The sequence below is a fragment of the Echeneis naucrates genome, chromosome 11 (assembly GCF_900963305.1).
Source record: "Echeneis naucrates chromosome 11, fEcheNa1.1, whole genome shotgun sequence".
Classification (NCBI taxonomy): Eukaryota; Metazoa; Chordata; class Actinopteri; order Carangiformes; family Echeneidae; genus Echeneis; species Echeneis naucrates.
The window spans coordinates 20773542-20797824 of record NC_042521.1 but is presented as its reverse complement, the minus strand read 5'-3'; the positions used below and the strand labels follow the sequence as shown (position 1 = coordinate 20797824).

Sequence of the window (24283 nt, the reverse complement as noted above, 5' to 3'; positions counted from 1 at the left end):
TAGTTGGCAAAATTAACGAAAGAACCTACGTTTAGCCTTCAAAATAAAGTATTTTCACCAAATAACTTCAAACTTTATGTAATTTAAAGAAAACGGTGTACTCATATTAATATTAAACATAGTTATTAGATATGACCTGCGTTAAATTCTTTAAACAATAATAGCAGATATGGGACATGATCAAATGGTCAATCATATCTACCAGAACTACTGTAAGCCTACTACTATTGTGACTCAGGGGCACCACTCGGGAGTTTGGGCCCAATGAAAAAATCTTTACTATTTATAATTTATGTAAATTGTAATTGTATTAGGGTCCTCTCTGGGCCCCTAGAATCCCCCCCCCCCCCCCCCCCCCCCCTCACTTTTCAGTGCCCCAGTTGTGGCTACTTCTACTGCGACATGTCTACCAAGTAGACTTTATATCATTGTTGTATATAACAGTTGTAGTTTTCATATATTCTGTCAATTTTTGAACATCACTTTAAACATTTATTTGTTATTATATATATATATGTATATATATATATATATATATATATATATATATATATATTGCTGCGTCATTTGCAAGTATGCTCTTATTTTGAAGGCAGTCGTAGATCCGGTGACACGCGCTGCTTCAACTGAACCTGATTCACAGGAGTCGGAGGGAGCTGATAGGAGCTTGTTTTTACCTGCAGGACCAGCGAAGAGGTAAGGCGGACGTTCTGCGCTCTATGTTCTACATGGCTGCATTCAAATAGTGACGCTCACTTAAATCGAATTTATTGCGGAATTCTCCCCTAAAAACAAAACTTTAATTTTCAAGTAATCTCTGATCTGTGATGGCACCAAGGAGCTAAACTGTCAACTGATTCGCGAGTATTAGCGTGTGTCAGAAAACTGCACCTATGAATGCTCTCCCCGGCAGCATCTCACGAAACCGATTCACTGAGCTAGCTTCCGCCCGGCGGGGCTGTCTGAGGTCCCAGGATGAGACCATGGAAACGATGTTGATGTGAAAATTGAGTCCCCGACAAACGAGAGTGGAACATATGGCAACGCTAGTTAGATAAAGTTCATCTGAACCTGGACTTATGTGGTCCCGATGTGTAAAATAAAACGAAACATAATTCAGTCCTCTTTTATTCGTTTTAGCATTATTATTTTAAAATTGTAAAGGTATCTGAAAAGGGGTTTTAAAGACACTTAATCTCTGGGATGATTTAGTCAAGGTTGGATCAGCCTTAAGTATAGTGGGTTTGGATCTGTGCCTGGTCTGAGCTGCTATAGATTTGTAAAAGCACTGGGTAATCTCTTATGGCATTTTCAAGAATATAATGCAGGTTTGACAGATTTAAAAATGTTGCTGGGGCTTTAGATTTAGTTCAAAAGGGAGCAAGAGTAGTCATTGAGAAGAGCATCAGAGCTCTCAGCTCAGCGCAAAACCTGGAGCTTTTCCACATGTGCACAAAATGTTTTTTACAAATCTGGCACAATTTAAAAGGGAAATAACCAGACTTTCCAGCACTATGAAATGTATGGCCTAGAAGCATTGTAACAACAAATAAATAATCCCCCACACCCAAATTTCCTTACTTCTTGTGCTAAATCCATATGGTGAAGTAGTTAAAGGACTTTAGTCTCTGACCATATGGATGGGAAGTGATCAGGTCATCTGGGGCTGCTGAGGTCCAAGCCACTCCCTGATATCCTGTGTCTGCTCATCATTGTTCGGGAGTCACTAAGGTTGTAATTAACCCCTGTAAATTCACCAACTGTTGAGCAGGTTACACAAACTATTGAATGCTATCTGTTGCATAATCCTGTGAAGCTACCGCTCTATGCTGTGAGTGCCCTCATATTATTGCTTTAAAGCTGATTTTAGAATCACATATCTTTGGGCAGGCATTTCTTAAAAATATGAGACTCATACTGTTTGGAGATGATACCCACAAGTAGGATATTAATCTTTTACAGTATTTGAATAATCTTTATTTCTGTCTCTCTTTCTTCAATACAGCCTCCACAACTGTGAAATGTGTGGTATCTGGGCTTTGTTTGGCAGTGATGAGTGCCTGTCAGTTCAGTGCACTAGTGCCATGAGGATTGCTCACAGAGGCCCTGATGCCTTCCGCTTTGAGAATGTCAATGGCTTCACCAACTGCTGCTTTGGCTTCCACCGCCTGGCTATTGTGGACCAGCTGTATGGCATGCAGCCCTTACGCATCAAGAAATTTCCTTTCTTGTGGCTCTGCTACAATGGAGAAATTTACAACCATGATATGGTAAAATAAGCTAGTTCCAAATCCTCCAACAACCTCCAACCACAGAAATGCTCAACCCCATATTTACAGTGTGAATATTGCTGAGCTACAAATTCAAATATCAATAAACAAAGGAACCCCACTGATTACTGACTCCCACATTCTCCTAGATCTGAAGCATGGTCTTATTTGGACTTCTTTTTTTAGTAGTTAGTAGATTGCTTTTTCTTTGTATTGTTTCTTTTTTTCTTTTGCACTGAAAGGGACTGCCCAAAATTTTCATTATACTTTTGTATAATGACAATAAAGATTCTGATTCTGACTCTATTAAAGAAGGTATGGGGAAGACTGTGCAAAAATGAATCTAAGACCACATTTAGCAAGATTCAGCAGACAGTAAAGAAATGGATCTCTTTCATGTCATAATGAACAAGTTCAAACACCCAGTTACCACCAACTTGTGCCACAAAAATAGTTCAGTCAATACTTACACATTTATAATTTTTTTAAGATTGGGAGGGGACTCGTGGCTTCTGTATGTAGCTAGTATCTACTGATATATGAGGAATAGTAGCTACAGAAGGTGAACGGGGTCCCACTTCTCCAATAGACTGTACACAAACGATTTTGCCACCTGAAAAGTGAAGCCAATACTGAAGCCTTAAACCTGTATCATATCTAAAGACCATCAGGGGTGACTCCACTGAATGTAAAGACAAGTCAAATTGCATTGAAAACGACACTACTTAAATTACATTTAAACAATTTTAGCATGCTAAAATGCGAAAGTCAGAGGGTGAAACCTACTAAAGATTAGCATGTACAGACACTATATCAGCATGTTCACTGTGAGTATATGTATTTATTTTTTTCAGACAATTCAGCTGAATGGAAAACATATTTTTGGAATTATCTTCACCTTGGGTTAACATCTTTTGTGTATTCTCTCCACTGTTCATTCAGCTGAGGAAGCAGTTTGGGTTCAATCATCAGACTAAAGTTGATGGTGAAGTTTTACTCCACCTGTACGACCGCTTTGGCATCCAGCAGATGGCCTCTCTCCTGGATGGTGTGTTTGCGTTTATTCTGCTGGACACTGCCAACAGAAAGGTGTTCTTGGGCAGGGATACATATGGTGTCCGCCCTTTGTTCAAACTACTGACAGATGATGGCTTCCTTGCAGTCTGCTCAGAGGCCAAAGGTAATGGAATAATTTATTGTCTCTCTTCAATCAGGGCCATCACTTCTGACATTTGTCTTACTCATTTTAGGCACTGCCTAACTTGTTATTCTGGTAACAGGCCTTATGCACATCACCCATCCAATGGCCACCCCAGCCAACATTGTTCCTTTTCTCCCTGGGCACATTGAGGCCTTTGATTTGAAGCAAAATGGCAAAGTCCAGTCTATTAAAATGGAGCAGTTTCACTGCTGCACACAGGAGCCTGCTCACACCATTTATGACACCTTGGAGAGATTGCCTTCTGGTAATTAGCTTAATGTTTCTAACATTTAGTCATTTGGTTGTTGGCATTTTTAAAATTTTGATGTCTCCCCAGGGTTTGATGAGGAAACAGTGAAAAGCAACATCAGGACTCTGTTTGAGAATGCTGTGAGAAAACGCCTCATGGCCCACAGGAGAATTGGCTGCCTTCTCTCAGGTCATTAAACTGTCTGGACCAAACTAAATTTCATAAGCAATTCACTATGACCTGGTTGCAAGAAGTGAATATTGGATTTGGATTCAGTGAATTTCACTGTTTGAATGCTCCAGTTATGTCCTCAGCACCATCAACAGGTTTGATATTGGCCAGTGGTGCAAATTTGTGTAAATGCTAGTTTACATATACATTTTGAAAAATCATCTCCACAAATGATTCAATGATTGTAGCTTTTCCTTAGAAAAATATATATTAGTCAAATATTCCAAATATTGCTTTGACCACACTGTGTCTACTTATTGCCAAGAGTTAAGTGTAAGTTGTTAATAAGACTGATGGATTGCTGTGGTCTGTGTCAATGATACTCCTCCATGTTGTCAGGTGGCTTGGACTCCAGTTTGGTTGCTGCTACACTGGTGAAAATGGCCAAGGAAGAGGAGTTGCAGTATACAGTTCAGACGTTTTCAATTGGGTCAGAGGATAGTCCAGATATCATGGCTGCTCGGATGGTCAGTTCTTAAGCTTGTAGCAGGGCTAAAAGTCCGAAATGTGCACTAATTAAAGCTTAAATGCTCTTTTTAGTACAGAGCATGATACAGTGGGTTTGCATTTGTTTTAGGTCTGTTCTGTGTTTGTTAGGTTGCGGCGCACATTGGCAGTGAACATCATGAGGTTAACTTCACTGCAGAGGAAGGCATCCAGGCCATAGAGGAAGTCATCTCCCATCTGGAGACATATGACATTACCACCATCCGTGCCTCTGTTGGTGAGTACAGCATAAAGCTTTGTGGGAATCAACAACAACAATCTCTTTCTTGATAGAATGTAAAATGTGGTGGGGTTTTTTTTTATGGCTTGTGCTATGTTTTCTGTGGTTGGATGCAAAAATTATAAAGCTACAAAAAGGGCTGTGAATGCAGCTCTATAAATGTAAATTTTTTTGCAATGGTTGTTTAAAAAAAAGTTGGACTGTATTATCTATGTGAAAACAGCCCTATTTCTTAATAAAATTTTTCAGTAATGGTGATGTGATTTTCAAACATATTTCTGATATTTTGATATACATTACATATAGCGACATAGTGGTTAGGACTGTTGCCTCACAACAACAAGGTCGCAGGTTCAGTTCCATGGCCTGGGGCCTTTCTGCATGGAGTTTTTATGTTCTCCCCGTGAATGCGTATGTTTCTTCCAGGTACTCCCGTTTCCTCCCACCATCCAAAGACATGCATCTTTAGGCTAATTGGTTACTCTATATTGCCCTGTAGGTCTGAGTGTGAGTGTAAGTGGATATCATTGTCTGTATCTGTATGTTGGCTTTGTAATGGACTGGTGTGAAAGATTTGTTACTCTTCAAATGTAGTTTATCTACTCCTGGAATGTGCTTATTATTATTGTAATCCTTGCATGGAATATGTTCTCACAAGGGAAGTGTGCTCTGCACATCACTGGGAATTGAGCTGGGATTGGTTCCAGCAAACCCCGCAACTTCGAAATTGATAAGCGGTAGAAGATTGAATGAATGAATGAATGAATGAATGAATGAATGAAAGAAAGATTTCCTGCGTCTGCGACTGACGACTGTCCACAGTGCTGCCATCACTTCACTGGATTCTGCACGACCAGCTAAAATGGTGCGTCATGTTGTCACCACATGCACCCAGTGCTCAGCAGTAGCAGGCTCAGCTCCAATGCAGCAAGTTGTAGCTTCTGCTTTGACTGCTTTACCAATGTGACTGTAGAATCAAATCAAATCAGATTTATTTGTATAGCGCCAAATCATAACAAAGTTACATCAATCATTTACATAATCTTATACTGAATACAGCAACTCCTGAATCAGCTGCAACGCCTCTTTTAGGAATCATTCTCACCTCTGAATCTCTCAGAGCTAGCTTCTATAGTTTCATCAAAGATGTGTTCCTTCCCTTGTTCCTGTTAATATTTGTGCAGCAACGTTCTGAATCAACTGAAGTCCTTTCAGATATTTGTTTGGACATCCAGATAATAATGAGTTACAATACTCCAGCCTAGAAGTTACGAATGCATGGACTAGTTTTTCTGCATCATCCTGAGAAAGGATGTTTCTGATTTTCCTCAGGAACAAAGGACATGTCCTGGTCAAAGGTTACTCCAAGGTTTCTTACAGTGGAACTGTGTGATGCCATCCAGACTGATGAGATGATTAGATAGCATTTCTCTGAAGTGCTTAGGGCCAAGTACAATCGCATCAGTTTTGTCAGAGTTGAGAAGTAAAAAATCTTCGGTCATTCAGACTTTTATGTCTTCAAGACATGTCTGCAGTCTGACTATCTGACTGACTTCATTTGGCTTCATTGATAGGTACAGCTGAGTATTGTCTGCATAACAGTGGAAGTTGATGCTGTGTTTCCTGATAATGTTGCCTAGAGGAAGCAGATAAAGCATAAAGTGGATTGGTCCAAGTACCGAACCCTGCGGGACTCCATGACTGACTACAGTACATGAGGAGGAGCTGTTGTTAACATGAACAAATTGATGTCTATCTGATAAGTAGGATTTGAACCAGCTTAGTGCAGTTCCTTTAATTCCAATTTCACGTTCCAGTCTCTGTAGTAAAATAATTTGATCTACGGTGTCGAATGCAGCACTAAGATCTAGAAGGAGAAGTATGGAGGCTGATCCATTGTCTGAGGCCATTAGAATGTCATTGGAGACTTTAACCAGCGCTGTTTCTGTGTTATGATGGGCTCTAAATCCTGATTGAAACTCTTCAAACAAACTGTTCCCATCCAGATGCTCGTGTAGTTGTTTTGCTACAGCTTTCTCAATGATTTTAGAAGTAAATGGAAAGTTCGATATGGGTCTGTAGTTTGCCAAAGCATCTGGATCAAGATTAGGATTTTTAAACTGGGGTTTGATGACTGCAGTCTTAAGAGCCTGAGGTACATAACCCAGAAATAAAGTCAGATTAATCAAATCTAGAATGAACGGCTCAGTTAAATAAAAAATCTCTTTAAAGAGGCTAGTAGGTACTGGGTCTAATAGACAGGTTGATGCTTTGGATGATGAGACTATAGAAGCTAGCTCTGAGAGATTCAGAGGTGAGAATGTTTCCAGATGTAAAAGAGGCGTTGCAGTTGATTCAGGAGTTGCTGTATTCAGTAGAAGATTATTGTCTAATGTAGGTAAGAGCAGATTAATTATTTCTCTGATTGTGAGTCTGCTGCTAAATATGCCTGGGAGTAGTTGGCCAGCAGCAGGAACATATCAAATCTGTCCACCATCTGAAGCAGTTCACCTCCTCAGAATAATCTGAGATCTTGAGGATGACAGACCATAGATGTTTAAGCAAGCCTACCCCTAAAACATCACCACAACCCCCTATGTTTTTATTGTTGCTCACTCTTTTTCTCTATATTCATTAGCAACTCTGAACACTTTCATAGTGAGAAAGCAGAGAGAGGGAACCAGAGCAGGAGGAGAGAAAAAACAAAGATGTAAGATGAAATGTAATACTCGACAGGCTTACCTCATCAACTGGAGGTTTGTAAAGAACATAAATAATTTTGGATGTCAAATGAATAATATAATACCATGATCTGAGTGCTTGAGTGTGAGGACAGAAATTGTACTGTATATGACATCAATGTGTTACATTGGCAGCTTCATTCATTTCACATTGACGGCATCTTGCTGAAAAAAAAAATCCATATTCTTCAGATGAGTGTAAGCTTTGATTCAAAACCCTCGCTCAGGTTCTGTCCTTTTTCTTTCACAACAGGCCAGTGAAGCAATCACACCAGATCACAGACCAGTGTCTTGGACAGGCGAGTGGTAGTTCTTAATATCGGCCATGAAATCATCGTGTAGATTGTCCCTGTTTGAAAGTTTGTGTCCTGAAAGTTTCAACTGATCTCAGTGTTTACTGATGCTGAATCGCTGCATTCCTGTTCCTGCTGACTTCCCTCAGTGAATAACACTGGAATCCGGTGGATTAGTTCAACAGGTGGTGATGCACACAGTGTGTCCCAAGTACTGTTTTATTTTATAACCCTAACCCAACAAGAAACTCCTGGAGCCCTAAAACAAACACCATTCTTATTATCAATGTCATCTTGTTTCTGCACTGCAAAAATATTTTGCAACAAATCAGCAGCTTTATTTAGTCTATGAATACATCATTCACAAACAAGACTAATCACTAAGATAGCATCTAGTGTCATTCATTAACTAAGGAAACAAGCATGTTTGGTACAGACTGCAAAAATAATGATCATGATCATCATGATCTATTTGGTTTGTTTTTTCAAAAAATGCTGAATTCTTTGCTTATGTTTTCATTGTATTCTCTTTCCTCCTGCTGTGGTTCTCTCTCTCTCTCTGCTTTCTCACTATGAGAACTTCTCAGAGTTGCTAAAAAATATAGAGAGAAAGAGTGAGCAACAGTAAAAAATATATAGGGTGGTGGTGGTGATGTTTTAGGGGCAGGCTTGCTTCAACATCTATTTTCCGTCACATTAAAGATTATTATCTGTGGAAGTGAACTGTTTTACATGGTGGACAGATATGATGTGTTCCTGCTGCTGGCCGACTCCTCCCAGGCACAACAGGAAAAACCTGATCTAGTTTTCTGACTTGTGGAAGCTCTACAGTCACATTTATATAGCAGTCAAAGCAGCAGCAGCAGCAGCAGCTAAAAATTGCTGCATTGGAGCTGAGCCTGCTACTGCTGGCTGCATGTGGTGGCAACATTTTAGCTGGTTGTGCAGAATCCAGTGAACTGTGGACAGTGGTCAGTGTCAGATGCAGGAAATCATTAATTAATGAACACATTCATTCATTCATTTTCTATTGCTTATCCATTTTCAGGTAGCAGGGGTTGACTCCTCACTCTGGGGGAGGGCAGGGTACACCCTGGACAGGTTGCCAGTCCATTGCAGGGCCAACACATGGACACAGAGATGAACAACCACTGCACAGTCAGACCTATGGACAATTTTTGGGTTGCTAATTAACCAAAACATGCATATCTTTGGATGGTGACACTCACAAACACATGGAGAACATGCAAACTTCACACAGAATGGCCCCAGGCCTGGAAATAGAGAAATCACCGATTAATATTATATCTCGTACTGTATTGAAAATGTTTTGTAGTCCGTAAATATGATGCAGTTAGTTAATATGATGTTGTATAATATTGTTGTTCTTCTATTCTACATAATAATTTACCATAAAACAAGATGGTATGTGGAAGTTAATGCAGTGTGTAAACATTAACTCACTCATGTTGACTTTGTTCTGCAGGGATGTACCTGGTTTCAAAGCATATCAGGGAGAAGACGGACAGTGTGGTCATCTTCTCCGGAGAGGGCTCAGATGAGCTGACTCAGGGATACATTTATTTCCATAAGGCAAGTCCTCAGTAACCAGTCATCAGCAGCATTTCTTGTTGGGGTTGTTGAAAAGGGTGATGAGTTGATAGGGCATCAGGAAGTCATGGAGGGGGCCAGTGGTTGGCAACTGTCTGAAAATTCAACAAAGGAGCCAATGAAAAGCAGGCAAGATTATGATGATGAAAAACAACTGAGGCAGGAAATGACAGCAGATATAGTGGAAATTAACTACTGGATACAAGGAGGAGTCAGGAAGTTGGCAGGGAGGATTGGCAGGTTCTTAGGCCCTGTTAAGACATGGAGTATGTAACTCCATGTCTTAACATGTTTAATGAAAGATTCTTTTTACATGAGGACAGACCATCTGGAGCAGACAAAGTGAAAAGTCTGATATAATCTGAGTTGATTTCTCCTGATTTTTTCAATCACGTCAACATCATGGTACAATACATAAATTTAGTAAAGCACAGGAGGCAGAGGCTTCCTCTTTTTCAGTGTTGTTTACCTTTTTACTTCCTTGTCAAGCGCATTCACATTTCAAGTGTTAAAGTAATGTGTTATTGATATGATATAATAACAAAATAGATTTCTTACTCTGTGACTAATAGGACTGATGCATTCACTCATGTCGATCAGAAATAAAGTCAGATTAATCAAATCTAGAATGAACGGCTCAATTAAATAAAAGATCTCTTTAAAGAGGCTAGTAGGTACGGGGTCTAATAGACAGGTTGATGATCTGGAAGATGAAACTATAGAAGCTAGCTCTGAGAGATTCAGAGGTGAGAATGATTCCAGATGTAAAAGAGGTGTCGCATCTGATTCAGGAGTTGCTGTATTCAGTAGGAGATTTTTATCCAACGTAGGCAAGAGCTGATAAATTCTTTCTCTGATCGTGAGAATTTTATCTGTAAAAAAGTTAATAAAATCATCACTGCTTAGAGCTAAGGGGATCACTGGTTCAACTGAGCTATGGCTCTCTGTCAGCCTGGCTACAGTGCTGGAGAGAAACCTGGGATTGTTCTTGTTTTCTTCTATATTGCTGAGTGCTGAGTAATATGAACTTCTAGCACTGCGGAGAGCTTTTTTATATGTTTTTAGACTATCTTTCCATGCTCTGTGAGACTCTTCTGACTTACCGGAACGCCAAATTCTTTCTAATTTCCTTGATGTCTGCTTTAAGGCACGGATTTAGGAATTATACCAGGGAGCCAGCCTCCTCAGATTGAATACTTTCTTTTTGAGAGGGGCGGCATTGTCGAGATTCGAACGCAGTGTGGCCATAGTGCTAGTCACAAGGTCATCAACCTGCGTATGGGAGAAATCCTCATTTGAATTTAGATATGGCATTGTTGGGAATGATGACTGAATGTTCTCTTAAACCCAATTGAGTCTAGTAGGGAAAGAAACCCAGAACTAAGGCTGTCGCTTTCTACATCAACATGTGATATGACTCTGATATAAACTCAGAAAACTCTGATAGGAATTCTGAGTACGGACCAGGTGGACGGTATACTGTAACTAACAGAACAGATTTTTCACCTTTCCAGTCTGAGTAGGAAAGACTAAGAGTGAGGCTTTCAAAAGACCTGCAGCCAGATTTTGGTCTAGGGTTGATTCATAGGCTTGACTGAAATATTGCAGCCTCCCCCCCTCCTCGACTTCTAGTACGAGGGATATGAAAGTTAACATGAGTGGGGGTAGCTTCATTAATGCTAACATACTCATCCTGCTGCAGCTACGTTTCAGTTATACAAAATAAATCAATATGGTGATCATTTACTAGTAGAGATTTTGATGATAATGATCTAATGTTCAACAGTCCACATTTGATCGCAGTGTTATTTGAGACTGACTTTGTGGGTGTTTTAATTTCAGTTAGGTTTTTGTTTTTAGTTCCTCTTCTGTTTAATTTGGGTTAATTAACTTTTCTAAATTTAGGTGGTCGGGGGACAGACACAGTTTCTATAGACCTAAACATAGACAGAGACTATTCTATTCTCAGCAGGTGACCACTCTGACTGAGGCGCAGAGGAGCGTGTTAAACTGCGGCTCTGCCTCCTGGTCTTGACTCGGGATTGTCAGGGTTTTGGATTTCTAATAAAATCGGCCATATTCCTAGAAATGAGAGCGGCCCTGTCCACGGTGGGATGGACACCATCTCTCCTAATTAGACCAGGTCTCCCCCAGAGTGATCGAAAGTTTGTAATAGATGAAGAGGCAATTCCAATAATTAGGGAAAAACCAGTAAAGAGCTTGGGTAGGTGGTCCAAGGCAGATTTGCATGACGGAGAACAGGTAGCGCAGTTTAGGAAGAATGTTGCTGAGGGACTGGATATAATAGATAAATAAGGACTTCCAGGAAAGTTGAAGCTGTGGTGTTTGCAGTTTGGATTATTTCCTAGGTTGATGTGGGCACTGTCAGTGTATGAGATTTCAATATCTGCTGCAGAGAAAATGGAAAGACTTGTAAGCTTTTACATTAGGAAGTGGCTCGGTGTTCCGAGATGTTTAAGCACTGTGGCACTGTATGGGAAAGGCATACTTCAGCACCCAGTATCTAGTTTAGTGGAGGAGATTAAATGTAAGGACAGAGCTCCTGTTATCTGGGAGTAAAGATGTGGTTCCAAACCCAACCCAGGGGAGAAAATGGAATCCAAGAATGGCAGTGCAGGAAGCAGAAGCAGCTCTTATCATACAGAGATTGTGGGTAATGTACAGATAGGCCGGGGAGGCTTGGGGCTTGGCTCAGGCAAACCGGTGTGGAGTAGAGCAGGTCCCAAAGAGAAGAGGAAGCTAGTTGTATAACAGGTTCACAGACAGGAGGAAATATTAAGGAGTGCGAGGTCAGTGCCTCAGGCTAAGCAGGGACAGTGGTTGAACTGGGAGGGTGTAGAAAAGAAAAAGCTTAGTTGGAAAGAGCTTTGGAGTATGGAGGAAAGTAGGATTAGATTTTTGATAGGGGCAACATATGATGTCTTGCCAACTCCCCAGAACCTAAAACTCTGGGGAAATGGAGACCCGTTATGTTTGTTGTGTTTAGGTACTGCAACTCTAAAGCACATCTTGTCCAGTTGTAAGGTTAGTCTCTCACAAGGCCGATATACATGGCGACATAACCAGGTTTTAAAAATCTTAGCTGCAGGCATTGAAGATATACGGAGGCAGGACTGACTGGGAGATGCAGGTAGATTTAGGAGGTAGATTTAGGAGGAAAGCTTGTTGTTCCCAGGAAATAGCCTGTACAAAGCTAAGGCCTGATATAATTTTGTGGGCTAGGAGTAGAAAGAAAGTATATTTCATAGAGCTGACTGTGCCTTGGGAGGATTTAGTTGAAGAAGCATATGAAAGGAAAAAGCTCAGGTATGCAGATTTAGGTAAGGATGTTGAGCAGCGAGGATGGAAGGTTAGGATTTGTCCAGTAGAAGTAGGATGTAGAGGGTTTGTAGCAAGATCTGCTGTTAGGAGGAAGGGGACAGAGTGTGAGGAAAATAGTGAAGGAAATGTCAGATGAGGCAGTAAGATCTAGTCAGTGGATTTGGGTTAGAAGTAATAGTAGCTGGGGGCCCAGCAGTGGGAGCTCTCAAGATAGACAGACTCTAGGGAGAAGCAGAGGAAGAAATCCAGGATGGGGAAGTGTATTTAAGTGGAGGGTGTGGCCTGTTTGAGCCTCTTTGCCACCATGCGGTTAGTCCAGGTGAGTTGGCCTGTGTTGGTGTGTTGATTTTATTTTAATATAGGATTGTTCAGGTGAGTTTAGTTGCTGAATCTGCTAGTCTAGCTTGTTTGTGCCTCTTTGACACCATGCGGTTAGTCCAGGTGAGTTGGTTTTGTTTGAGTATAGGACTGTTTAGGTGAGTTTAGTTGCTGAATCTACTAGTGTAGCTTGTATTGCCTCCACCTCCTGCACCCTCTATACTTTCATGCCCCCTACCCGAACCAGGGTCTGTATCCCATCCCTACTTTTATCCCCACCTCTTCTATTTCTCCCCCCTACCCGAACCAGGGTCTGTATCCCCACCCTGCTTTCACTGGTGCAGTTGGTGAGAGGTCAGAGTAGTTGATAGTCGTGCTGTTTGAGATAGTTGTCTTTGTGTGAGGAGTGGTGATGGCTGGAATTAGGGGGTGACTCTGGGACACCAGTGTTCTAGCCTTCTGGAGGTGTTGTGGGCCTAACTAGACCATACACCAATGAAAGGAGGTTCCCACCTATCACCGCTCACTGGCCTAGTTGGATATTATCTGTAGGGAACATAGAGCAGGGTGAAAGTTTGCTAGGAAGGTGATCACTCAGTCTGGTCCATTTTTTTGTCTCACAAGTTTCTTGTGTTTTTTCTAAATCCAACTGTATTTTTTGCTCATAATAAATGATAGAGATTATGTGATCTTAAGGGGGGGGGGGATTATTTGAATTCTTTTCTCTTCGCTTTATGAAAACATCATCCCAGAATTATCCCGAAAACTTACTACTCGGTAAATTTTTGTCTAATAAATGTAGAGTCTGATTTCATAAAGTGGTTGTTCCTTCTCCAGGCTCCAAATCCCAAGGTAGCAGCAGAGGACAGTGTTCGACTGATGAAGGAGCTCTATCTGTTTGATGTTCTCCGTGCTGATCGTACCACTGCTGCACATGGGTAATATCTTTCATTTCATTTACACCACTGCCATCTTTAAAAAATTAAGGCTAGGAAACCTCTTCAGCAACTTACTCTGTATCAAACATAATCAGTAGGGCCCAACCAATATGGATTTTTTTGGGGCCGATGCCAATACCAATTATTAGGGGGAAGAAAATCTGATAACCGATTAATTGGCCGATTTTGCTCTGGTCTTATCTGGAAACATGCAGCTGCCTAAGTGAGAGAAGTAGCTAGTCGATTACATAATGTGTACTGTTATGTTTATTCTACTGCTACTGGCACGGCTAATATGTGTAGCAAGGCTAATGGCAGATAGCTAATTCTAACTTTAGCTTGCATATTACATAGTGCTGAAACATTAACTCAGCGTGACCGAGACCAACATAGCGGGGAACATCGTTGTTGATTCATTAGCCGGAATCAGTTATGTACTTCAGCAATCCATTTATTAGGATCCACCTTCAGAGTCATTCAGTAAAACACGTTGAGATCATAACAACAAGATCACATACGGAAATCTTGCAGGAGCTTGGCCAGATACGGCAACAATGAATATTCAAACAGTGCAGCTGTCTACAATCGTGAGTGGATAGTGGATGGAGTTTGTCATGAGGTTGGTACGCCCTCTACAGGATAAATAGCCTAATGTTGGGGGATATTTTTAAGGGGGAGAATCTTTTCAAAGTCAAACCAAGTTTTATTCCCTGCATTTTATTTCTGAAAATATCAGAGACAATCGGCGAATTTTGGCCAATTACTAATTATTCTCAAACGGGCTATTTTAATTGGCTCACCGATAAATCGGTCGGGCCTAATAATCAGTAAAAGATCTTTTGTAACTAGTATAAAGTTAGTTCAAGAGAGGATCCTGCAGAGGCTTCAACATATGTTTTTGTTCTGTCTTTTTGAGACTTACTCTGTCTTCAACCATCTTGGCAAATGATAAATAAACAACATTACCCGAAACATAAAATATTAACATTTTCATTTCTTAACATCCATAAGAAGATATATTAAACCATAGATGTTTGTGGTTGTATTAGTGATAGTATTTAAGATCCCATATCTTAACTTCTTAAGGGTTTTATTTGAAGTGTTAATATCCATGAGAAGATATATTTGTGATTTTAACTGTTTTCTGTTACTGTTTCAAATAAAATCAGATTTCAAGAAAAGGGTTATACTGAAAGTATCAATGTGACCAAGCATTTTAATACCTTCACAATAGTAATATAAACCTAGACCTCCTTTATAATCAAGGACCACTTGGAGATCTACTTTTAGCCTACATGGGATGTTAAACAAAAAGCATATGTATATCCGTCTGCTATAACATTGTCTAATGTGATATTTGGCTCTAGTGTATTGAGATTAAAAGTTTTAGTGATTTTTCAAAACGTAATACCACAGTAGTGTCAAACAGACCAACAAGCCCTCTGAGATATTTACTTGAAACTGCTCCACAGTGTAGAAGAGTAAAATGAAAAAGTTATGAAAGATTTCGTATTTTGGCTGATTAATAAAACATAAACAACCAATTGATTATTACTTATTTTATGTTTTAATTAATGCTCCAATTATTTTAGCTGTTAAATTGTACGATACTGTTTGTGCTTGAAGGCTGGAGGCAGGTCTTTCAACATCTAATTAACTTGTTTCAGTAAAAAAGTATAATCCCCATCCCTGTATAAACTATGTGCAATTTATGTTTTTGTGCTTTTATTTTGGAAGTTATCCATTAATTTGGCAGAAAAACACAGACTAAACTAGTTATTTTTGTGAAACAGCTTTAACGAATGTTAATGTTCAGCAGTCTTGATGGTTTTAGTGGATTTAATCTTGGCTTTAGTCTAATCACAAAAAGGGAACTCATGAATCAACAGGAACAGCAACAACACATTGAAGTCAAATTAATTATGCCTTATAATTGTGATGAAATAGGATTCATTAAACCTAATAAGCTACAGGTCTGAAATCCATCATTATCAATAAGTTCAAACATTTAAAGTCATGAATTTTATTTTATTTTTTTTAGGAACACTTGTATCCCATATCCATTTGCCCATGCTAATGTGCAGTGTTTATATAAAAAATTACTGACTTATGAAATCTCTCTCTCTCCCTTCTGCCGCCTTCTGTCTCAGTCTGGAGCTCAGAGTGCCTTTCCTGGACCACAGGTTGACAGCGTACTACCTCTCCCTGCCGGAGGAGATGAGGACTCCCAAGGTCAGTAGATCTTCACAGCTGGTGTGTCGTCTGTCAAGCCACTTTTGCCTTCACTGGAGATGGTTGATATCCAGAATAGGAACTGAGGCAGAAGTTACAGTACTTTGTGTCTTGTGTAAGCAGCATGGTGTGGAGAAGCACCTTCTGAGAGACTCTTTCAAAGGTCTCAACTTGATCCCTGATGAGATCCTATGGAGGCGTAAAGAAGCGTTCAGTGACGGAGTGATGTCAGTGAAGAAGTCATGGTACACCTTCTTGCAGGAGCATCTGGAGTCTATGGTGAGGATCCAGACAGGGACACTGTAACTAAGATTGTATTCACACTGATCAGTACATTCATCCAGTACATTTCATAGAGAAAGGGACATTAATGGCACTCATGATTTAAAAAAACAAACAAACAAAAAAAAACCTCCTCACTTCTTTACTGTCTATGATGGATTTACCATATGAATAGAGAACATAGACCTCATCAGCACAGGTCCCTGTGGATTTGATGAGTTTTGCATTTCATTTCAAGTGGAAGAACAGTGTACTGCACAAAAAAACAACAAAACACTATTAGACAAAAGCTAGAACAAAGTATGCATAGAGTGAAGAGATGTTACTGAGTTTATTGTAGTAACAGAATAAAGACAGACATGGTCGATAAGATATTTAGAGCATTCAAGGCTTTGGAGCCAAATTTTCATAATTACTGCTCAAACAAATGAGCAGACTGAATTACGAGAGCTCCTTGTGGTCTTGTCCAGGTGAATGATGACCAGATGGAGAAGGCTTCGGAGACATTTCCCCACAACCCTCCATGCACCAAAGAGGCCTACTACTACAGACAGGTATTTGAGAAGCACTATCCAGGAAGTGCCCATTGGCTTTCCCATTACTGGATGCCCCGCTGGATCAACGCCTCCGACCCTTCGGCCCGGACTCTTTCCATCTATAAACCTGACAAAGACAAGTGATTGGCTGTAGCTGCTGTCCATCAATTACTAATAAGTTAGCCCTCTTTGAAGATTCTGCTGTCATGCTGACCTTTACTTTGTCGATCACATTGAACTGACAAGGAGGTAGTTGTTTTGCTCAGCTCTACTCTAACAGACCCCTCTTTTCAAGCTGTTCATGAGCCGACAGAAGATTTCTCACTTTTTGGGCAAAGCTGCTGCTGCATCTTTCGTCTCTTACACACACACACACACACACACAATGGCGGCGCAGTAGTTTGCGCTGTGCCCCACAATTGAAAAAGTTGTGGCCTGGGGCCTTTCAATGTGGAGTTTGCATGTTCTCCCCGTGTCTGCATGGGTTTCCTCCGGTTTCCCCCCACTGTCCAAAGACATGCATGTCTAATTTAATTGGTGACTCTAAATTGTCTGTAGGTCTGAGTGTGAGTGGGTGTTTGTATCTGTGTGTTGGCCCTAAGAGGGACTGGTGGCCCGGAAAGCGATTAGTGGTAGAAGATGAGTGATTTGACTGAATGAGATAGATATATCTACACACACACACACACACACACACACACACACGACCCACTCTAATTGGATAGCATAGGGAGCAAAATGAAAACCAAGATGTTCTGCAGCAGTGACCTTAGCTCATGGTAACACAAGTGAATTATGAGCTGTTAGTGCTAATAGATGCACTGATTAAAATTCAAGTAAATAGATAAAGTCTGGTGCTCATGATACAGATGAAGGATGGAGGCACAACTTCAGACATCCTGACATTTTAAAACACCATAAATGTGCACTCTGCTGAATAGAACTGGTGGAAAGGAAGATTTATCTTGCCTTAGCAGATTCATGTGAACAAATCAGTCTCCATATCCCACTTGTACATTTGATATTGATGGTTCTCACAAAAATGTGGAAACTTTCTTTTCTTCATAATTTGATTAAAAAAAAAAAAAAGTTAAAGCTTAATGTAGAATTAAATCAATCTCACTGATTCCAACCCACCACCCATAAAAATCAAGAAATTCAGTAGGTTCACTCTTTTAATTTGTTTTTTTTTTTTTTTTCCCCCCAATGATACTGTAATTTTGGGGATCACTTGTGCAGGTATGTTGAACACTTCTGACCACATACACAGCTGTTTCTGTCGTAAGAAACCTGTGATTCAGTTTAGACTACATATATAGGAGATGGATATCTATCGAAATTTGTATATTTTTCCAAACATAAGAAAGACATTAAAAACATGGTGGTCTGTGATAGGAGCCAAAATAAACAGTTTTATAGATCAAGTCATAATTAGTACTAAACTGCCTTCTTTTAATCCAGAGCATAACTTTTTTTGTGATGTTTCCTCTCTTCGAGCCACTGGTTTGAATTCCTGTCATAGGTGAAAAGCAGGCTGCCCAGACTTTTACTGGGGCAGGTAATCCATCACAGTGAATAATATAGGCCTCTGTAGGGTGGAATAGAAGCAGCTGCAGTGTTGTGATGATGAAATTTTCTGACTGGACTGAAACAGTCTGTGCTTCACCCACCTCTGTTAACATGGTTATCTGAACTCCAATCCAAAAGGCTTTCATACCACGAACCATTTGGTGCGGGATTTTTTTTTTTTTCCTTTTTTTTTTTTTTGGGTGTGTGTGGTTTGGCCTCATAAATGACTGACTTAATAATTAATATATGTAATAGCGTTATACTCATAAGTTGGTTTTAGGTTGAACTGCTAAGACAAAAAAACTTCTGCTCCAGCTTGTCAACCAGAACTATAGTTATGCTAATTGTGTCAAGGACTGTTTTAGAGCTAGCTGGTGGTGATAATGGGTGTTGTGACACTGGTAATTCTTGTCACCCTGGTTACTCTTTGTGCGTTACACTGAGTTTGTTCTGTTACATTGATTTTTAATTGTATTTTCTACTGTATTCAAAACAAGCAAATAAATTATATCTACATAAAATTTTATAATATCACAGTGGACTTTATCTGCCATAAAATGATGAGACTGCACTACATTGGACAAAATATTTCTCAACTCCTGTCCCAAGCTTTGACTCAATAGGTCGAACGCTGTCTAAATGTAGTAATTTTCCACGTTATGTTTTGTTTGTTTCACACTGTTAATAAAATAAATTCTTCTCTGACCTTTGTTGAATCTGTGTGCATCACCTCAGTCCACCAACAGGGTGTGCCCCTAGCCCACAATACAACTCGAGCAGTGTTTCACACACAGTTATGTATCTCAATGAACTCACAGCATTGACTTACAGGCTGATGTTGAACCAGTAAAGAAAATAATTTTAATATTTGACAAAACACCAGAACACACTGGGTTCTGTCAAGTGGAATCATGAGTCCAGCTGTAGAACATGACGACTCATCTGAAGGGGTCAAAGCCAAAGTGAGGACCCATACCGGAGTTTTAAAACAGTTCACAACAGAATTAGCTGCAGTTAAATAGTTATGAGGCACTTCACAGTGACTTTGACAGTGCAATCTTCAGAGTACCCTGCAGTACAACCTTGCGTTAATGGAGCACAACAATATGCAGACTGTACTTTCTGTGAGCTTTTTCCAACATCTGCCAAACAACAAACGCTGATAATGAACTCCCCCCAGACCCCAATCTTCCTTCTGCTATGACAAATTAATTTGGCACAGATACAACACTGCTACATCACTACAATATGGAAACAGAATAATTTTATTGGACTAACAGCTATATACAGTGTGGCGAAATGACGTCCACTTCCTGACGATGAGGAACAGCTAGATGAGAAGTCCATCCATTAGCGGCGTTTATCGTATGTCTGCATTGTGCTCCACTCATAGGACTCTGCAGGGAGAAGGCTTGTTAGCTTCAGCTGAAATTTAACTGTAAAGGACCACTACAAGGAAAACTGAAGTCAGCCTACCTGGCTCCTCTTGGCTTCTTTTTCCCATCAGTCCAATGAAAGAGTTGATTTTATGCCCTTAAAGCAAAGATGTTAAAGTTTTTAACAACTCACTTTCATCATTGTGTCAACTAAAACCAGTACATCAAAATTGTGCGAACAACAAGCAGGACCATGATTTCAGAAATACTGGAGTCCAAAGGTTAACATACAACCAGCCCAGAGAACACGTTGTCCACGCATTTGTGTCTTGAAATGTGTCCAGTCTTTGTCAATCGCCACACACCATATAAACTAATTAGGTTGGCATAAACAACCAAGTATGTATCATTGTCTCATAAGTACTTTTCACTTATGTAAAGTTGCTTCAGATCCAGCCCTGACCCCTCCTCTGTTCCACCTTCCCCTCACAATATGGGCTCTCCTGGTTTAAAACAACCCAGATGGCAACTACTAACTTAAGATATACATTAAATGTTTACTTTATTTAATATTTTTTATCAGTTTTAATTATTTATACTAACACATTCATTCATAATCTTTATTGAGTGGCTTCGAACTGTCTTGATTGGTGAGTCAAGTTATCACAGGCAATGTTATGAAAATGGGAATCAGTCCTCATCACACTGTTAACTGTCCTAAAGAGGTTAATGTACAATAAAAAATTCAAACAATCTAAAAGTGGTTTTGTGGAGTACAAGGGATTTTTTTCTGTGACTCAACCCCCAGATTCATCATGAGGTTCCTGACTCCTGGGCTAAAACCACTGATTCAGAGTCAAATCCCAATACTGTTGAATGTGGACTCCCTCTAAGATCATCTTTAAAGCTCACTACGGTCCTGATTGTACTGGTTCAGACCCATAAAGTAGTCCAGTGATGTGGGCTCTGTCATACTAACTGGCTCCTGTCAGTCACAGTAATGGGCTGTAGAGCGAGCAGGAGGAGGAAAGAGGGGCAGTACAGAGAGCTCTGAATATCTTATATTAAAAAGATCAATATTTGCATTGGACTGATGAAAGTTTACTGTAAATGTAAAGAATGCACCTCTCATTCAAAACACTAAACCTTGAATATACTAGAGACACAACTAGACACAACCAACAAATCATGTCATGCAATACTTCCTGGGAGAAAATTGTGCAAGATAATTAGGTAGAAGAAAATGTTTAAAATTGAAGAATTGAAGAAGAATCTGTAGCTCCATCTATCCAGCAGCGGCATAAACAATCCACTTTAACTCCCAGATGTCCTTGGGGTATTGATCCCAGCACTCTCCCCCTCCCTAATGATGAGTGACTTACAGTCATGCCAGCATCAGAGGAATAAATTAGATGTATGCTTACTTATTTTCTAAGTATGCTAGCCTGCATTACTGAATGGGTGACAATTTTTTTGTTAGTCAAAATCTGGTATTTTTGTTTCAATGTTTTAAATATTTTACTCCTAGATAAAAAAAAAATTATAAATTCAATGTGGAAAAGGTTTGGAAGAACATTTTAAATTTCACATTGGGAAACAGGACACCACAGTTTAGCTAAAATCCAGAATATGGCCCTGCACACTGCACACACCCTTTTTCTGAGGAGAAAGCAGAAAAATCAGCTAATATGTAGATGATTTGAAGATGGAAATAAGGATAAGTGTCTACTGTAGACTTTAATCAGCATCAGTTAAATCTTAATAATTTTATCCTGTTTAAGGACACCTGAGCAGATAATTCAAATTTTTAATTATATAATAATATTAATGACAGTGTCATGCCTGCGGTACTTACTTTTACGAGTGATCTGTGTATTTGCTGCGTAAGGAGAGAAAGGACAAAGGTTAAAGGCAGGTCTTCAGAAGAAAATGAGTGTGTGGGTACAGAGAAGGATCTTTTACCCATGGAGCGCTTCCCCATCAGACCGATGAACTGATGCGGCCGCGGCTTTCTTGTCATCCTAAGGAGGATTTCTCGGAATGGCCTGCTGGAAAGCCAGTCATACTGAGGGGAAAAAATCTCAATGAGTCCGTAAGTGGCACCCAGAGAGAAGCACGACACATTCACCAAAGTAACAACTGAAAGGTGGGGCTGAATAACAAGCAAAAAATATCTCATTCTGACTATTTCATGTTTTGGCAGTTTTCATGATTGGTTAGGAGTCATATGATCACTGAACCACTTTTAAAGATGATGAAGATACGTGAGTCTTGTACCAAACATTTTCCCTCTTATGTGGAGAATACAATATGTAGACTTCTCTGTAGCGCCTCCTCGCTACCTTCATTTATTATTCAGAAATTGTAGCTGATTTGATTTGGATATTGCACTGAGATTTTTCAGATATTCAGTGGTCAGCCTTCCAAAGATATTTTATGAGCAATTTGGCCTTTTTTTCATTCTTAAGTTTTGATCTCTTCATAAAAATTTTGAAATTATCTTGAAAAACGATATTGTAACCATACCACAAACCCAAGCATCCCCACTACCGCATAAACCACATTGGAATTTTACATTTTGATTAAAGCTTCAGGATATATACTCCTGAGGTGTGCATTAGTCTGACTAAAACGTGGCCTTGGGAGCCGCTAATGTCCGGCACACGAAGTTTGAGTGATTTATGGTGGTCTCATTCCTCTTCAAAATGGCCCCAGTTTAAGGTATTGGCTGAGCAGCTTTGGCTTTTTTCCAGCTCACAATGTCAAACATAAGATGTGTTTCGCATCCTGGAGATCCTTTGGGTATAATATCCAACTGTGCACTTAAGGGTTTATTTAATTACCTATTGACTGGCTGTTCCATTTGAAAATGACGCAATTCATTATTTGTACTCATACATCCATTTGCTGTATTGAATTTGGCTCTAGTTATTGGCCAGTTAATTTAATTTAACTGGACCTAGAAAACTCAGATATCTCATCTACTGCAGATGTTTCTAGTTACCACGCGGTGCATGTGCTCCGTAGTCTGGTTTATTGGTACTGATCAGTCTTGTTCAGAAAGTGATGGCTGATGGAGAGAAGAAGGAAATATGTCTGATGTTGAAAGATCTGCAGTCTTAGAACATAACCCTTTGGAAAACAAGCTAAAGATGCTCATTGATCTCAGCCTCTGGAACATTTCGGTAAACTTTTCTCCAGACCAGAACATACACATTCTCCTAACGCAGAGTCTAAGAGAGAAATTGGCTCTACCTGGATGTGATTGCTGCCCGTCCAGTAGTTCGCCTCCTCCGCTATCTCGTTTTCCTCGCCAAAAACTTGGACCGCGGCGAAGAAAGCCAGCAGAACCGGTAGAAGCAGCAACTTCATGACGACAAATCTGTTATTTGTTTCTTTCTTTGTTTTATTCAGCTTAATAAAATGCACTGCTGTTTATTGTGAAAATGTCGGTAAAATAACGATAAGAATAATATAAAATTGATGTGTCCACTCGAATCTCAGTAGCTGTCCATGCTGCACCAGCCTGTCCAAGCGGCACTGCTGTGTCGCAAACTGTGCTCAGATTCTGCCGCGACTTCCTCGCTCCTGTGCGCTCTTCTGTCCGGAGGGGCTCGCCTGTGCGCCTATATAGCAGCCCGGGCAGTGCAGGAACGCCCTGCCGGCTGTGCGGTAGGGAACTCCCGTCCACTCACAACCTCACTCCTCCGTTACCGGCCACAGGCGTCATGAGCTGTAAACACCGTCCGTCACCGCTCTGTTCTTTATGTGATTTGCTGGTATTGTCAATACCATACTAATTGATGGTAACAACCCTTTACAAATTTAAACAATGTTTTTTTTTCTTTTTTATTGGTAAGGAACACTGTACTATGACGCACTTGGCCTTACGTAACTTTTAAGCTTAAGTCAGTAAATATAATTTATACCATATTATTATACTGTCTGGTTTTTGTGTTGAGTTTGGTGGAAATATAACTTGTGTGATATGTGTGTATTTAGAGACCTCCTCATCCTACAGCACAGGGAAAACACTGTCAAATATAAAAGCCTGGATAAGAAGGAGCAGGGGCTGGCGACCCAGAGTGCCCTTAATTTCTATTAGAAAATTTGTTTCATTTATTTATTTATTTAGTTACTTTGTTTTTTGTTCTTTTTTTAAGGATTTTAACGATGAAGAAAAGACTGCACAAAATTCAGTTCTCAGTAAGTGCTTGATTTTTGCAAGTGCTTTTATTCCATTAACAATAAATGCTTTTATTCACTGATGTGCAAATGCAAATGTTTCCCATGCAAAGAGAATGGACTTCAGTCTATCTTCTATCGCAAGTGTTATTCATCTGTTTGTTCCATTAATCCAAAGTGC

At 39.9% G+C, this 24283-nt stretch overlaps 2 protein-coding genes across 2 annotated transcripts; one reads left to right on the top strand and one right to left on the bottom strand.

Moving 5' to 3' along the window:
- Positions 1-626: 626 nt before the first annotated feature.
- Positions 627-19246, top strand: asns (asparagine synthetase). The gene is made up of 12 exons (XM_029514625.1): positions 627-696; positions 2006-2270; positions 3213-3450; positions 3551-3736; positions 3809-3910; positions 4292-4419; positions 4550-4676; positions 9200-9306; positions 13822-13922; positions 16073-16154; positions 16278-16433; positions 16907-19246. The coding sequence occupies exons 2-12, from the start codon at positions 2022-2024 to the stop codon at positions 17114-17116; spliced, it is 1686 nt and encodes a 561-aa protein (XP_029370485.1). The 5' UTR covers positions 627-696; positions 2006-2021; the 3' UTR covers positions 17117-19246.
- A 238-nt stretch (positions 19247-19484) lies between these two features.
- Positions 19485-23289, bottom strand: tac1 (tachykinin precursor 1). Its single transcript, XM_029514579.1, has 5 exons — positions 23173-23289; positions 21880-21982; positions 21773-21796; positions 20018-20074; positions 19485-19938 (listed from the first exon to the last, which is right to left on the bottom strand). The coding sequence occupies exons 1-5, from the start codon at positions 23287-23289 to the stop codon at positions 19892-19894; spliced, it is 348 nt and encodes a 115-aa protein (XP_029370439.1). The 3' UTR covers positions 19485-19891.
- Positions 23290-24283: the final 994 nt, after the last annotated feature.

Excerpts from the sequence above, each read along its gene's own strand:
- asns (XM_029514625.1), top strand. The coding sequence starts at position 2,022 with ATGTGTGGTATCTGGGCTTTGTTTGGCAGTGATGAGTGCCTGTCAGTT. Across the intron at positions 3,737-3,808 it reads CTTGGAGAGATTGCCTTCTG|GGTTTGATGAGGAAACAGTG; the intron begins GTAATTAGCTTA and ends ATGTCTCCCCAG. Across the intron at positions 13,923-16,072 it reads CGTACCACTGCTGCACATGG|TCTGGAGCTCAGAGTGCCTT; the intron begins GTAATATCTTTC and ends CTTCTGTCTCAG.
- tac1 (XM_029514579.1), bottom strand. The coding sequence starts at position 23,289 with ATGAAGTTGCTGCTTCTACCGGTTCTGCTGGCTTTCTTCGCCGCGGTC. Across the intron at positions 21,983-23,172 it reads CGGGCAGCAATCACATCCAG|TATGACTGGCTTTCCAGCAG; the intron begins GTAGAGCCAATT and ends TTTTCCCCTCAG. Across the intron at positions 21,797-21,879 it reads GATGGGGAAGCGCTCCATGG|CAAATACACAGATCACTCGT; the intron begins GTAAAAGATCCT and ends CTCCTTACGCAG.